The sequence below is a fragment of the Leucoraja erinacea genome, chromosome 13 (assembly GCF_028641065.1).
Source record: "Leucoraja erinacea ecotype New England chromosome 13, Leri_hhj_1, whole genome shotgun sequence".
NCBI classification, from domain to species: domain Eukaryota; kingdom Metazoa; phylum Chordata; class Chondrichthyes; order Rajiformes; family Rajidae; genus Leucoraja; species Leucoraja erinaceus.
The window spans coordinates 49,037,613-49,055,194 of NC_073389.1; the positions used below are offsets into that span (position 1 = coordinate 49,037,613).

General features: G+C 44.8%; 1 protein-coding gene across 2 annotated transcripts in view; it reads right to left on the reverse strand.

The window, feature by feature from the left end:
- The window catches only part of dop1b (DOP1 leucine zipper like protein B), a 123,036-nt gene that overhangs the window by 99,448 nt on the left and 6,006 nt on the right, over positions 1–17,582 (reverse strand). The window contains exon 2 of one of the 2 annotated variants that reach the window (XM_055645188.1): positions 2,581–2,747. In XM_055645188.1, coding sequence (XP_055501163.1) covers positions 2,581–2,718 — 138 coding nt within the window. In that variant the 5' untranslated portion in view covers positions 2,719–2,747. Of the gene's footprint in view, positions 1–2,580; positions 3,605–17,582 lie in introns of those variants that run through there. The other variant, XM_055645191.1, reaches the window with a different exon arrangement.

Genomic DNA, 17,582 nt, shown 5'->3' on the forward strand with positions numbered 1-17,582 from the left:
GATCTACCCCGGGTCAGGACTGCGGACTCCTTGATGTTAAAGTCCGCAGGCCGCGGTTGGAGCGTGGATCCCAGGCAGGAATCAGCTGTGATGGCAAGTCCATGCCCCGTGGTGGGGTTCAAAGTCAGTCCCGAGCGAGGCCTCCAGCTCCATGATGTTAGGCTGCAGAGCGACCGGAGATACGATCCGGAAAACAATCGCATCTCCGGCAAGGTAAGAGATTGAAAAAAGGTTTCCCCCCCCCGTCCCCACCCCCCACATAAAACAAACCAAAGAACATTAACGCACACTTTCTAAACACACTAAAAATAACAAAAAAAAGACGAAAAGGACAGACAGACTGTAGGCGAGACTGCAATCGAAGCGTAGATTATCGATTGGTACGGGTGTCAGAGATTATGGGGAGAAGGTAGGAGAACGGGGTTAGGAGGGAGAGATAGATCAGCCATGATTGAATAGCAGAGTCGACTTGATGGACCGAATAGCCTAATTCTGATCTTATGATCTGGCCTCTGTAAATTGCCTCAAGCTGGCAGGGAGAGGCTGAGAAAGTGGGACAACATTGAACTAGTGCGATCGGGTGATCGATGGCTGGCGTAGACTCTCTGGGCAAAGTGCATGTACCTCATTAAAATGAAGTCTTCCTTTTGCTCTGGTATTTTATTTCATTTACATGTTTAATAATAATAATAATAATAATAATACATTATACTTATGGGCGCCTTTCAAGGACTCTCAAGGACACCTTACAAAATTTAGTAAACAGATTACAAAACATGTAAGCGGAATGAAACAAAACAAAAAAATAACAAAACAAAAAAAATATATTAAAAAATAGTAAAGACATCAACAATACACAATTCAAAGAATACACATGTTTAAGCTATAATATTTTATTATTAATGTTTAATGTTTTATGTGTCATTTTTAATTGTTACTGTATGTCGTGTTGTTACTTGCGAGTGAAGCACCAAGGCAAATTCCTTGTATGTGTACATATATGGCCAATAAACTAATTCATTCATTCTTTTTATTTTTTTAAGGCGGATGTCATTGGATACTAAATAAGCAAGGGCATGAAGGCTGACAATGGAGAGGATGGAACACACGGCAGAGGTCACAATCAAATCAGCCGCAAACATATTAGTAAAGGAACTCACTCAGAGTCATACAACACATAAACAGGCCCTTCGGCCCAGCTAGCCCATACCAACCAAGGTGCCATATTACTCTTGGGTTTGCGTTTGCAGGTCTGTTAATTTGCAGCAAGGAAGAATTTCACCGTTCCATTGTCGATACATATGACAAGTGACTATTGTTTTGCTATTTTTTGGAATATCTTTATTCTTTATGCTTTACTTTCTCATGAGACGATCACTAGTGCACTAGAGGTGCTGTCACAGCTGGTGTCAATGAAATGGACGATACCTTCACCAGCTTAATCCCACTCCAAAATCAGAAGCCAGGACCTCGACTGGATAGCCCCAGAATAAATGTTGCCTCAGAAATTCATCATTCGGGGCGGCACAGCGGCAGAGACCCAGGTTTGATCCTGACTACAGGTGCTGTGTGTACGAAGTTTGTACGTTCTCCCTGTGACCACGTGGGTTTCTTCTGGATGCTCCGGTTTCCTCCCACATTCCATAGACGTGCAGGTTTGTAGGTTAATTGGGTTCTGTAAAAAGTGTAAATTGTCCCTTGTGCATAGGAGAGTGCAAGTGCATGGGGGTGATTGCCAGTCGGCGCGGACTCAATGGGCCAAAGGTCCTGCTTCCAAGTGCAGTGAAGAAAGCGAATGGCATGTTGGCCTTTATAACAAGAGGAGTCGAGTACAGGAGCAAAGAGGTCCTTCTGCAGTTGTACAAGGCCCTAGTGAGACCACACCTGGAGTATTGTGTGCAGTTTTGGTCCCTAATTTGAGGAAGGACATTCTTACTATTGAGGGAGTGCAGCGTAGGTTTACAAGATTAATTCCCGGGATGGTGGGACTGCCATAGGCTGAGAGAATGGAGCCGCTGGACTTGTACACTCTGGAGTTTCGAAAGATGAGAGGCGATCTTATTGAAACATGCAAGATTGTTAAGGGTTTGGACACGCTAGAGGCAGGAAACATGTTGGGGGAGTCCAGAACCAGGGACCACAGTTTAAGAATAAGGGTTAAGCCATTTAGAACGGAGATGAGGAAACACTTTTTCTCGCAGGGAGTTGTGAGTCTGTGGAATTCTCTGCCTCAGAGCGCGGTGGAGGCCGGTTCTCTGGATACTTTCAAGAGAGAGCTAGATAGGGCTCTTAAAGATAGCAGAGTCAGGGGATATGGGGAGAAGGCAGGAACGGGGAACTGATTAGGGATGAATTGAATGGCGGTGCTGGCTCGAAGGGCCGAATAGCCTACTCCTGCACCTATTGTCTATTGTGTATCTTTGAAGTCTAAATGTCCCAATTCTTCAGACTACCTTATCTAACTGCACAGAAGGGGCTGCACACAGACATTGATATTGCTATAGAGGGAGATTAAAACTCCCAGCTCCAATTTCAGTCATTGCATTTACATGGTTAACGTTTAATAAAGTGGACGTTTACCTTGTTAAGCTTTCCCAGTGACGAGATAAGATCTGCCCATTCACTGGATGACTCAAAGTTCTTCAAAGCTTTATCGATTGTGGAAGAATAACTTCGGTATCTGTAGTCATTTATCAAGTTTAGCTCTTCTGGATCCATTGCTCTTTCTCATTGTCTCTTACTCAGTCCTGAGGACAAGACACAATGCAGATTAGATCAATGGCATCAAAATCAGATGGTGCCTGGATATGAAACAAAGATACATTTAAAATGGTAACTTCATTTTCACAATACATTGATAGACAAGATTTGTTGACCACTCCTTTGGGAAATGAGGAGCTGTAGTATCTGGATTTATTTCCACAGATTTTAAACAACTACTGCCATGGCTTATTAAAATGGGCGCTTCATTAAAAAGCTACACTGAACACTAACCTCAGCAACTATGATAGGGCAGCATGATGGCGCAGCGGTAGAGCTGCTGACTTACAGCACCAGAGACCCGGGTTCGATGCCGACTATGGACGTTGTTCGCACGTTCTCCCCGTGACCGCGTTGGTTTTCCCCAGGTGCTCCGGTTTCCTCCCACATACGAAAGACGTCCAGGTTTGTAGGTCAATTGGCTTTGGTAAAGATTGTAATTTGTCCCTAGTGTGTGGGGTAGCGTTTGTGTACGGGGATCGCAGGTCAGCGTGGAATCGATGGGCCGAAAGGCGTGTTTCCATGCTGTATCGTTAAATCTAAAAAATCTTGTTTTTTTTTTAATGCAATGTCTTTGGTCTCACAACAGACTTTGGATTTTGCATCCATTGCATTACTGATTATTGTACATTAGCTGTGAATGCATTTATGAAGGTCGATTGTAATCATGCATTGTCTTTCCACTGACTGGTTAGCGCGCAACAAAAGCTTTTCACTGTACCTCGGTACACGTAGCAATAAACTAAACTGATGAGGTTGTTAAGCTGCAGCATGAATTTCATTGTTCCCTTGTTGGAACATGGGACAGTTAAACACTCTTGTGTTATACACACAAAGTGATCCTGCACTGCAGGTCAAAGGCAAGCCAACCTGTTGAAAATTAAATAACCTTCTCGGCCACTGTCAGAAGTGAGCGCAAGCATTGATTCACTTTCCTCGGTACCAGATAGAAACATAGAAACATAGAAAATAGGTGCAGGAGTAGGCCATTCGGCCCTTCGAGCCTGCACCATCATTCAATATGATCATGGCTGATCATCCAACTAAGTATCCTGTTCCTGCCTTCTCTCCATACCCCCTGATCCCTTTAGCCTCAAGGGCCACATCTAACTCCCTCTTAAATATAGCCAATGAACTGGCCTCAACTACCTTCTGCGGCAGAGAATTCCACAGATTCACCACTCTCTGTGTGAAAAAGGTTTTCCTCATCTCGGTCCTAAAAGATTTCCCCCTTATCCTTAAACTGTGACCCCTTGTTCTGGAAAAAACCTGGGCAAAATTAGCATCTATTTCAACAATAAATACCAACATCTGTGTCACAAAGCAATTAATTACCACAGAAGGCTGTGGAGGCCAGGTCAATGGATATTCTTAAGGCGGAGAATGACAACTTGATTACTACGGGCGTCCGGGGTTATGGGGAGAAAGCAGGAGAACGGGGTTGAGAGGGAAAGATAGATCAGCTATGATTGAATGGCAGAGTAGACTTGTTGGGCCAAATGGCCTAATTCGGCTCCTATAACTTTGGAACTGGAAGTCATTATTTTGAAAAATGAAATTCATCAATTATTATCAACAATATTAACCAGATTTTAGCTGGATATTCTACTGTGATTTTCGTAATTTTCCCTTCTGTTCTACAGCGAGTATAACTAAATGACCAAATGAGTAACTAAATGGTGCCTGTATATGAAACAGAGGTATATTTTAAAAGATAACTTAATTTAAAGATAAAAGATAACTTAACAAAAACTTCAAATGAATTTCCAACCATATTAGTCGGCCCTCATAGGGCATCGACAAGGATATCAAGAACATAGGAACACAGGAAAATAGAAGCACAAATAGGCCATTTAGTGTACTATTTCAGTTTTATCAATACATTTCGAGATTGAGGGCAGCACAGTGGCACAGCTGATAGAGCTGCTGCCTCACAGCGCCAGAGACACAGGTTCAATTCTGACATTGGGTAACATCTATAGTAGGTAGAGTTAGCATGTTCTCACTGGGAGTGCGTGGGTTTCCTCTGGGTGCTCTGGTTTCCCCCCACATCCCAAAAATGTACGTTTTGGGTTTGTTGGTTAATTGGCCCTCTGTAACTTGCCCCTGATACATAGGGAATGGGTGCAAAAGTGGGATAACATGGAACTCATATTAATGGGTGATCGAAGGTCGGCATGGACTTGGTGGGCTGAAGGGCCTGTTTCCATCCTGCATCTCCATAATTAACAACTAAATTAGCTGTTATTCAACCAATATGCAGATTCACATCAACTCTGTGTGACACGAAAGTGGCTTGTGCGATTACACAAACAAAAATCTTTTAGGTACTATATTGCATCGTTTAGAGGACATGTTTATAGTATATGAGCGAACCACAGGTAGATGGGACTAGTAGATGGGGCATGTTAGTTAGCGTGGGCAGGTTGGGCCGAAGGGCCTGTTTCCACGCTGTATGACTCTATGACTATGACTCTAATATAAAGCAACCCAAACTGTCTGTACAGCATTAAGCAGAGTTCAAGGTGGGATTAAGTAATTGTGTTAATGAGTTGATTAGCATGGAATATTAATCTCAGATCTGCATTGTTTTAATGGGATGAAAACCTTAAGTGTAAAATGATTAAAATATCAATTGGAAAGCCATGGGTCGCTCCAAGATCCTCAATGTGTAAATCCCCACTCACAGAAACAGTCAATGATCCCAACACTAATCATTTCCATCATCTGTTGCTTTCCTGATTTGTTCTGGCCTTTCCCCATCTCCAGTTTATTCTCTCCACCTCCACCCCCCCACACCCCACCCCTCCACTTCACTTTCAGTCTTAAGAGGGGTCTCGACCAGAATCGTCACCTATTCCTTTTCTCCAGAGATGCTCACTGACACCCCCCGAGTTACTCCAACATTGTTTGTGCACCTTTACTGTAAACCAGCATCTGCTGTTCCTTCCTACACAAGGGTAATACATCGGTTAAATAACAAGCAGGCACCAATGCACAACATTTCCTGGATACCTTACTGTTAGGCATTTCTCTAAATATGTTAATGAGTGGCAAAAATTGTCGACTTTTTCTCGATGGAGGTGGAGAAATGACATGACACAATGACATAATATGTGGTGCTGCACGGCATCGCTCTTGATACCCTTGAGAATTTTCTGCACATATAAAACTTACAATTAATTGGCATACTGTAATGACAGCAAACACGAATAGCCTCACTGCCATTACGCCCACACACAATTGTCCATTACAATAATCCCTTCCTATCCTCACTTTGCTTTCTAAATTCCTGTTGTCAAAAATAAATTGCAAAGCTTCAAGAAGACAGCAAGAAATAGGAGCAGGTAGAGTGCCTAAAAATACTTAAAATCCTCTTCACGTATCATAATAATTCCGTGGTTTAAAGAAGGTTGAAACTGAGCAAGTGTAACTGATGCTGCAGGAAAAGATACTTGATGTTGGGAGGGGGGGGGGGGGGGGGGGGGGGGGGGGGGGGGGGGAGAAATAACACTGGAATGATCTAATGAGTTTGATCAGTGACATTACTGAATCTACTTTAGTCAAATTCTCTGTTGCCAAAGGACAGATGGTGATCGTAAAATAATTTTTTTAAACGTCGAAAGGGTAACAGGACATTTGTCTGCCTGCAATGCGGTGGAATTGGACTGTGTTTACTCTGTGTCTTTCAGGGGTGCATGATTTATAATTGATATCAAAAGTCAATAGTCAAGAGAGTTTATTGTCGTGTGTTCCAGATAGGACAATGAAACTCTTGCTTGCTGCGGCACTACAGAATATTGTACAGATCCGATCAGTTTGTCCATATACCATAGAATATATATATACACACACACACACATAAATAAACAGAGAAAGTGCAATAGGCTGTTATAGTTCAGAATTTGTTTGAAGTTGCGTTTAATAGTCTGATGGCTGTGGGGAAGTAGCTGTTCCTGAACCTGGATGTTGCAGATTTCAGGCTCCCGTACCTTCTACCTGATGGCAGCAGTGTGTGTAGCCAGGATGGTGTGGGTCCTTGATGATGCTGCCAGCCTTTTTGAGGCAGCGAATGCGATAGGTCTCCTCAATGGTCGGGAAGTCAGAGCCGATGATGGACTGGGCAGTGTTTAAAACTTTTTGCAGTCTTTTCCACTCCTAGACACTCAGGTTGCCGAACCAAGCCACGATGCAACCGGTCAGCTTGCTCTCTACTGTGCACCTGTAGAAGTTCGAGAGAGTCCTCCTTGACATACTGACTCTCCGTAATCTTCTCAGGAAGTAGAGGCGCTGATGTGCTTTCTTTATGATTGCATCAGTGTTCTGGGACCAGGAGAGATCTTCGGAAATATGCACGTCCAGGAATTTGGAGTTCTTGACCTTTTCCACCATCGACCCGTTGATATAAATGGGACTTTGGGTCCCCATCCTACCGACTTCCGAAGTTCATTCGTGGAAGAAGGAAAAATGCATCAGTGCCTGCTACAGTAAACATCACATCAAAGGAAATTCCGGTATACAAGGAGTAGGTGAATCTTTGCATTTCAAGCTGAAGAAGGGTCTCAGCCCGAAACGTCACCCATCCCTTCACTCCAGAGATGCTGCCTGTTCCGTTGAGTTACTCCAGCTTTTTTGTGTCTATCTTCGGTAGATTAATCTTTGTTCGTTGAGCATTGCTCCCAGTGATCACTGTAATTGGCGCTCTTCTTCTTCTTCTTGCGTATGGCGTGCACAGCCTAAAGTTATAGAACAACTTGTTCTATTTGATCTTATTTGATTGTGCATGCCGGTTTGATTGCATTCGTCAAAACAGGGCGGACCAAGTCTTGTTCGTCTTACACGATTTTTGTGTTGTGTCTTTAAGTTTTCTTTAACACGGTCCTGTGTTCACAGCCGTTAGCTCTGTATCAATGATCGGTGAATATGCATTTAAATTCTTTGGGGTCTCTGTTAGTTGATCTCTGGTACATTTTTGTGACTACATGTGTTCCAATTCACATTTGTGAACATTTGGTCAAATTGTCTGTGACAATGCACATTATTATAAACTAGCTTTGTAATCCCGATTGTGAATGTTGAGAATGACTTTGCTTCCTGAGGGTGGTCAGTGGCAGTATTGAAGGCTTCATGCTCCTTCAAATACACTAATAAAAGATAAAGGGCCTGTCCCACGAGCATGCGACTGCATGCGGCGAGCGCGACCAAACCGGAAGCGGGGGCCGCGCGAGGGTCGAGTGATTCCCATACAGGTTCCGGTCCCACCAGCATGCGACTGCACGCGGCGAGCGTGACCAAACCGGAAGCGGGGGCTGCGCGGAGGTCGAGTGAGTGGCGTGATGTTCGAGCGAAGTCCGTGGGAAGTTCGCGCGTGACGTACGGCATCAAGACGCTGGGTATGCCCGTCGAGGCATACGGCGTCGAGGCGGCTGCGGTCCGGCAGGCCGTTGCCGCGCGGAATTTTTGGACAGTGTCAGTTTTTCAGAGCCCCGCGCGATGTCGGGACCAGCTCCATGCGACTCCGGCGATCGAAGTGGGACCGGCCCCACGAGGCCGTACGGCTCAAGCGACCATGTTAGGTCGCGCTTGCCGCATGCATTTGCATGCTCGTGGGACAGGCCCTTTATGCAGTAACCGAGTACGTAGAGGAAGGAACTGCAGCTGCTGGTTTACATGGAAGATAGACACAAAAAGCTGGAGTTGGCTCAGCAGGTCAGGCATTTCAGATTGGAACCTTCCCCAGAGCTGCTGCCTTACCCATGATTAGTCTTGAAAATCATATTAATGAGAATTGCAATTCCTTGAAATATTTCAAAAATGTAGCCTTGTGGACCTTACCACAAAAAACCCCCTGCAATAACAGGTTCACAAGTTATAGTAGTAGAATTAGGCCATCCAGCCCATCGAGTCTACTCTGCCATTCAAGCCTGGCTGATCTCTGACTCCTAATCCCATTTTCCTGCCTTCTCCCCATAACCCTTGACACCCATTCCAATCAAGAATTTGCTATATCTGCCTTAAAAATATCTACTGACTTGGCCTCCACAGCTCCCTGTGGAAATGAGTTCCATGGATTAACTACCCTCTGACTAAAGAAGTTCCACCTCATCTCCTTTTCTAAAAGAGCACCCTTTAATTTTGAAGCTATGATCTCTGGCCTTGAACTCTCCCACCAGTGGAAACATCCTTTCCACATCCACTCTATCTATGCCTTTCATTATTCTGTAAGTTTCAATGGGGTCCCCCCTCAACCTTCGAAACTCCAGAGGCCCAGTGCTGTCAAACGCTCATCATATGCTAACCCACTCATTCCTGAAATCATTCTTGTAAAGCTCCTCTGGACCCTCTCCAGAGCCTGCACATCCCTCCTCAGATATGGGGCCCAAAGTTGCTCACAGTACTCCATATGTGGCCTGACCAGCGCCTTGTAGCGCCTCAGCATTACATCTCTGCTTTTGAATTCCAGTGATATAACGCATCATTGAATCAAAAAATGCAGATGCTGAACATGTGAAATTAAAACAGCAACATTCAGGGCAGGCAGATCTGGGGAGGAAAAAATGGTTCAAAAACAGTTCCGAGAATGAGATGCCAACCCAAAATATTGAGTTTGAAGAAGGGTCTCGACTCCAAACGTCACCTATCCCTTTTCTCCAGAGATACTGCCTGACCCGCTGAGTTCCTCCAGCATTTTGCGTCTATTTTTGTGTAAACCAGCATCCCTCCCTGCTCTATTGATGGTTCTTTTGATGACTATTTCACTCTGAAGTTGCCACCCAAGCTTTTTTTGGGGGGGGCATTTTTTATTTTCTTTATTTGTAGTAATATTTTTTTCGATATTCCAAACTACCTTTACATCTTGATATTGTTTTTATTTTAATTGGGAAAATAAATAGTGCTCTGGTGGTTCAATGGTTCTTGGTTGTCACCCATGCACTGCACAGAGGAATTCTTTCTGCATTGTTCACATATGCGCAAGTGCCTATATTTTGGTGCAGTTTACAAAAAGAAAAAGGCCAAGGTTTGGTCCACATGCTGAATGTACTGGAGTGCCCCCGTTCCAGGCGAGTCCCAGGCTTCTGCAGGGCCTCCTCCGTTGCCCACGACCAACTCGGCCCGCCAACAAACGTCCCTCTCCTCGCCCGACCACCTCTATGTCTCGGGGGCGCCTCCTGCAGCTGACCTTGAAGGCGTTGGAGGCAATAACCCAGTCCCTCTCCTACCCCAGTCCAGTCTTCATGTCCGTCAGCACCAGCGACTCCCTCCTCCTCAGCTCTCCAGTCTTCGGGGGCCGAGCTCGGCGGTTTCCGAGCTTCCCCCCGCTCCCCGCAGGCCGCAGCCCGCCCGATCCTTCTTCGCGAAGGCGATCCAGGCCAGCCGCCACACGTGACCGCGGACGATACACCGTGTCCGGCTTCCTTCGCGGCGGCACGTGTGTTTGATATCCGTGAAGGTTATTTCACGCGATTGGCTTTTCAGCCAACTTGTCAGGCTGCATACCATGGATTCTTCATAACTGATGCCCGATATCATCACAAGCAAGGAGAACCAGAAGTCTACACAAGAGACATCACCAGCCTGTACAAGTGCTGACATTACACTATCAACCCGAGATCCAAGACGTCAGATGCGCGGCAGGGTGGCGCAGCGGTAGAGTTGGTGCAATACCACACCAGAAACCCCGGTTCAATCCGACCACGGATGTTGCCTAAAAGAAGCTCGTAGGTTCTCCCCATGACCTTGTGGGTTTTCCCCGGGTCATAGTCATAGAGTGATACAGTGTGGAATCACTGTATGTCCCAGCTACACTAGTCTCACCTGCCTGCGTTTGGTCCATATTCCTTCAAACATGTCCAACCATGTTTCTTAAATTTAGGGATAGTCCCTGCTCAACTACCTGCTCTGGCAGCTCGTTCCATACACCCACCACCCTTTGTGTGAAAAAGTTACACCTCAGATTCCTATTAATACTTTTCTCCTTCACCTTGAACCTATGACCTCTGGTCCTCAATTCCCTTGCTCCGGGCTCCGGGCTCCGGTTTCCTCTCACACTCCAATGACGCAAGGTTTGTAGGTTAATTGGCTCTGGTAAAGATTGTAATTTGTCCCTGGTGTGTACGATTGTGCTAGTGCATGCCCTTCACTGGTCGGTGTGGACTCGTTGGGCTGAAGAGCCCGTTTCCGCGCTGTATCTCTAAACTAAAGATGGTTAGGCTGCACTTAGAAATATAGAAAATAGGTGCAGGAGTAGGCCCTTCGAGCCAGCACCGCCATTCAATGTGATCATGGCTGATCATCCACAATCAATACCCCGTTCCTCCCTTCTCCCCAGATCCCTGGATTCCGCTAGCCCTAAGAGCTCTATCCAACTCTCTTTTGAATGCATCCAGTGAATCGGCCTCCACAGAGGCTGGTGGGAATATGGAACAAGCTGCCAGAGGAAGTGGTGGCGGCAGGTACAATAATATTTAAAAGACATTTGGATAGGTACATGGACAGGAAGGGACTAATGTGATATGGGGCAAACACAGACAAATGGAACTAGCTTAGATGGGGCATTTTGGTCAGCATGGAAGAGTTGGGCTGAATGGCCTGTTTCTGTACTATCAGTGTACAAGGCAACTTTGTGTGGAATGTCAGAAACAAAACCATGCACTAAAACCTTATCACAATAGATGACACGAACTGTCTTATGAACAAGGATGTATTAAATTGGGTCACTGAGTAATAGTACCCAATTGTAATCTTTGTCTTAAGCAATTGGGTACTATTACTCTGTGCCCCAATTTAATACATCCTTGTTCATATGACAGTTCATCCACAGTGGACACACAGGTATTGTTGGAATGAAGTCTACAGCCAGAGGTTGCATGTATTGGCCAGGGTTGGACAATGACATAGAAGCAATGGCAAGCAAATGTAGCACCTGTCAGAGTTGTAGAAGTAGGCCTGCCGAAACCCCTTTGCAAACATGGTCTTGGCCTACTAGACCGGTTCATGTGGATTTTTGTGAACATGGGAACAATACTTTTCTTGTTTTGGTAGATAGCCACTCAAAGTGGAATGAGGTGGTACCTATGGGTACAAACACAACAACAGAAAGAACAATACACACATTGCGGTCTATCTTGGTGTGTCATGGATTACCTGAAGAGCTGGTCTCTGACAACGGCCCCCAATTTCGTGCTGCACTGTTCCAAACGTTCATGAAGCTGGATGGCATCAAACCACTCAGGATAGTCAAAGGAGCTCTCAAGAAACAAGCTCTTGAAGGGAATTCAAAATTCAGTATGTCACAGCGGCTAGCGAGATTCTTACTGAAATATTGTACCTCACCACAATCTACCCCACAGGTTTATGCCAGCTGAACTTCTCATGAAAAGAAGGCTCAGAACTAGACTGAGTTTGGTTCTACCTAACTTATCGCCCAAGGATGAAAGCAAACAATCTGTTCAGAAACGTCATTACGGTGGAAGTCAAAAAGAGCGTAGGTTCAAGACACATGATCAGGTTTGTGTTCTCTGCCCCCCCCCCCCTCCCCCCCCCCCCCCCCCCCTTACAAAGCAAACAACCAGGAGGTGGGAACAGTAGTTGATGTGTGTGGTACCAGGTGATACTTGGTAGAAATTGGACGTGTTAGTAGTGTGCACATAAACCACATGATGCCAGCAAGGGATGAACCGTGACAAGAGCAAAGCATAGACGAAGAAGCAGATCTGTCAGACTTTGTTATTATTCCAAGTTCAAATGCAAGATCAGAATCTCCAAGGAAAACCGAGACAAAGGTCCTGAACTTGAGTCTCCTCTAGAACCACAACCTGACACTCTAATCTGACGTAAACCAGTCGTCAGATTAAATTTATAAAAACTATTCTTGTTTGTCTAATTAACAAGTTTTTTTTTCTTTCTAAGGGGAGAGCAGTGTAGTGTATATAATAGTGTATATAATGGTAACTGTAACTTTAAGAACTGAGTACTAGAATGGTATGATTTGCGCCATGTGAAATATTCAATATCTTATCAGTCTCGTGAATATGTGAGTATGCGCGGTGTACTTTCGTAAAATAAAGGAGACCCACACTGACGACAGCCGTTCTCCCATTTCCTCTAATCCTGGTTAATGTACTGGTTACTGAAAATTGAATCTAACATACGAGGGCAGTCAGATGATGGGGGCTTGAAAGAGAACAGGTTACGAAGGAATTTGGGGAATTAGATTAAATGAATGGTTGAGAACAGCACAGACCCGATGGGCTGAATGACATCCAATGTCACGAGGAGAACAGTTGCTCCATTCTTTTAGACCATAATACTCACGAAAGACGCTCCATCTCGAAAGAACGAAGAATGAGAGAACGAAGAGAGGACCTGATGGGGGGCCGCTGTGATTGAAGGGGGGTGGGGTGGGGGGGGGGGGGGGGGGAGCAACAACGTCTGGGGGGGGCCGAATGCTGCGAGCTGAAGATAAAACTGTTTGACAAACTTTCCGTAACTTCGTTGGTGCCAGAAGCATGGCGACTTGTGCACTGCCTAGGTGAGGCCTGCTGTATGATTTAAACGGGCTGTTTGCCAAACAAAGCATTTCACTGTACACGCATGTCAATAAAGTAGCACTGAATCTCTGGGACAATACTACAAGTGCCACATATTTAAAACTCCTCACAATATTCCACCTGCTACAGACACATCCCATCTTGAAAGGAGGGAAAGAATATTCACAGAACCCAATGCACAGTTGAGAAAAAAAGGAACTGCAGATGCTGGGATACAAAAAAAAAGACAAAGTGCTGGAGTAGCTCAGCAGGTCAGGCAGCACCTCTGTAGTACGTGGGTAGGTGACATTTCGGGTCAGGACCCTTCTTCAGACCGAGGAAGGGTTCCAACCCAAAAGGTCACCTGTCCGTGTTTTCCAGAGATGCTGCCTGATCTGCCGAGTTACTCCAGCACTTTGTGTCTAACGCGTACTACTCTCATTTCGATATACCCAAAATTGGATAGGGTCCCAACCTGCAACATCACCTACCCACGCTCTCCAGAGATGCTGTGGGACCTGCTGAGTTCCTCCAACACTCTGTCTCTCATGCATAATACTGTCATTTCCATATACCCAAACATGGAAGCTCGAAAAGCAGACACTGTTCTTGTAAGCTGGTCATTGAATCTGAACACATGCCATAAGAAAACAGGTTTTGCAAACTTGGATGGCTAATACCGAGGCGTGACACTCCACTTAACGATCAAGATCACAATCTACAACTTAAATTACTACCAAAACTTCAGTGATGTTAGCTATATGTAAAGGCAATTCTGAAGCTGAAGAGCAAATCACTGTGATACTTCCAGTGTGCAACAAAGTTAGAATGGAGGGTTTGGACCTGTAGAAGATCTCGGACCCGAAATATTTCTCTTCTCACAGATGCTGCCTGACATGTATTCAGTATATACATATATATTTTTTTAAATCTCAGATTGCTAGCATCTGCAGGTTTTTTTTCCATTTACAGTATAAACATCCTTATCATTATGGGTGCACGCCCAAAGAGAAACTGCAGGTAAACAAATATCAGAATGAAAATGGATAAAAAGTCAAGCAAAGGGCAGCACAAATGTGTGGCTAATAAAGCTGCTCCATCACAGTGCCAGCGACCCAGGTTTGATCCAGATCTCAGGTGCAGTCTGTGTGCAGTTTGCATATTCTCCCTGTGACCGCGTGGGTTTTCTCCAGGTGCTCCGGTTTCCTCCTACATCCCAAAGACGTGCAAACTTTAAATGGCCTCTAGATTGTTCCTAGTGCGTTGGGAGTGGGTGCGAAGGTGGGATAGCAGAACTACTATGAGCAGGCGATCGATGGTCGGCGTGGACTCGGTGAGTCAGAGGGCCTGATTCCATGCTGTATTTTTCCCCAATCAATTCCAATACTGCAGACACTGCTGCGAGCAAGTGCACCAAACTTTGACTATTCAAATTAGAAATCATTACATGTACAAGTTTAGTCTTGCAAGTATTTCCGAGTCAGATTTTATTGCGAAACGTCTTTAGTTTGATTCCGGAATAACCATTTGCAATAATCATGCAGTGTACTCTGGAATTGCACGAATAAACCCCTCATTCATCAAGGAGCAACCATTGTCACACAGAAATAAGTGCTGTCCAGCAGAAATGGATGGTTAAAACTCTCACCTGCAGATTTTGATCACCAATAAAACCATCTATTAGAAAAAATCTTGTCAAATTTCAAAGTCTTAACAAGTTATCTTTGCTGGAATTGTATTGACAGCTCAGCAGAGCAATATAGTGCAGACCAGTCAATGCACTTATAGGTTGTTGCCTGACACCATCTTAATAAGTCTGAAGAAGGAACTCGATCTGAAACGTCACCCATTCCTTCTCTCCAGAGATGCTGCCCGTCCCGCTGAGTTACTCCAGCTTTTTGTGTCTATCTTTTAGAAGTCATTATTCCATATGGAGGGCGTGGGGAAATCGACTGTTAAGGGTGAAAATATACTGGCTTATTGACTCTACATGCATCTACACTTTAATTTATTACCCTGCAGTAGAATAGAATTAATTGGAAAAGAAAATAGTCGCAAAATGCTGGTGTAACTCAGCAGGTCAGGCAGCATTCTTCAGACAGTCGGATAGAAAGATCGCCTATTCCTTTTCTCCAGAGATGCTGCCTGACCCACTGAGTTGCATTTTTGTGTCTATCTTCAGTGTAAACCAGCATCTGCAGTTCCTTCTTACGCAAGAAAATAGTCGCACTGGAAAGTTGATGGAAGTTTATAAAATGATGACACACAGAGATAGGGGATTCAGTTGAAATCTTCTTCCCACGGTGGAAATGTTAAAGATTAGTGGGCAGAGGTTTAAGGGGGAAAGGGGCAAAGTTTAAAGGAAATACGAGAGGCCTTTTCTTTCCGACGAAGCAGATAAAATAGTGGCATTGAAGAGGCTTTTAGGTAAGCAATGAAGATGGGCACGATGTGCTGAAGTAACTCAACAGTTGTGAATCTGTGGAATTCTCTGCCACAGAAGGTAGTTGAGGCCAGTTCATTGTGGCTGGGATGGGATACTGAGTTGGATACAAAGGGATCAGGGGGTATGGAGAGAAGGTAGGGATGGGATACTGAGTTGGATGATCAGCCATGATCATATCGAATGGCGGTGCAGGCTCGAAGGGCCGAATGGCCTACTCCTACACCTATTTTCTATGTTTCTAACAAGTCAAGCAAGATCTCTCGAGAAAAGGAATAGATGGCGTTTCGGGTCGAGACCCGTTTCAGACCCATTAGATGGGCAGCAATGGAGGGATATTATTCAAGTTCTAGGTTAATTGGCCTCTGTAAATTACACCTCTTGTGTGGAGAGTGGGAAAGTGGGATAAGGTTGAACGAGTGAACGATGGTTGGCATGGACTCAGTGGGCTGAAAGGCCTGTTTCCATGCTGTATCTCTAAACTAGGCTTCACATTCACACAAGCATTGTGGGCCAAAGGGCCTGGTCCCGTACTGTTACGAAACGATAGAACTTGATTTATTCCAGGAAGGAAATTGATCTGCCAAAAGTCATAAAAACACAAAATATATAAAAGTGGCAAGTGGAAAGGTTTGGAGGTGTACAGAGATTGGAGAGGGGGTGGGGAGGGGTGTTAGTCTCAGTCTACCGCACAACAGAAGGGGGAGGAGTTGAACAGTTTGATAGCCACAGGGAAGAATGATTTCCGGTGGTGTTCTGTCCATATAACCATATAACAATTACAGCACGGAAACAGGCCATCTCGGCCCTTCAAGTCCATGCCGAACACTTTCCCCCCCTGCACTCAGACCATAACCCTCCATTCCTTTCCCGTCCATATACCTATCCAATTTATTTTTAAATGATAAAATTAAACCTGCCTCCACCACTTCCACTGGAAGCTCATTCCACACAGCTACCACTCTCTGAGTAAAGAAGTTCCCCCTAATGTTACCCCTAAACTTCTGTCCCTTAATTCTCAAGTCATGTCCTCTTGTTTGAATCTTCCCTACTCTCAATGGGAAAAGCTTATCCACATCAACTCTGTCTATCCCTCTCATCATTTTAAAGACCTCCATCAAGTCCCCCCTTAACCTTCCGCGCTCCAAAGAATAAAGACCCAACTTGTTCAACCTGTCCTGAAGATTGTCCTGAATCTTGGTGGAACCAGTCCGTTGCACAAGGTACTATGTTCAATGGATAGATAGTATCATTTCTTTATTTAGAATAGGGAAATGAGAATACGTTTAGGGAATGAATGATCCAAGAGGTGAGAGAAATAATAGGAACCTCCCTTAATCATGTAATAACAAGGCATCAGGAAACTCAATGGTAAAGTTGTCACCACAGATTAGACAGGGGTCATGTTTAGCTAGCCTGATTCATTTAACAAAAGTTAGACAAACACTAGCCCGGGGGAATAGTTTAGCATTAATAAATTAGTATTAGTCATTGGCAGTGGATCACAGTAGTGAATCACATTATCAATTAAATTATCAAACCGGCTACAACAGTGGAGAGAAAATTGAGGTTGCTACACAGACCGAGTAGCTCACGCCACCTCGGCAAAGCCAACAGCATAATCAAAGACGAGTCACACCCTGGCCACTCCCTCTGCTCCCCTCTCCCATCAGGCGAAGGTATAGAAGTGTGAAAGCACACACCTCCAGATTCAGTGGCAGTTTCTTCCCAGCTGTTATCAGGTAACTGAATCATCCTACCACAACCAGAGAGCAGTGTTGAACTACTATTTACCTCTTTGGTAACCTCCACACTATTCTTGATTGGACTTTGCTGGCTTTATCTTGCAC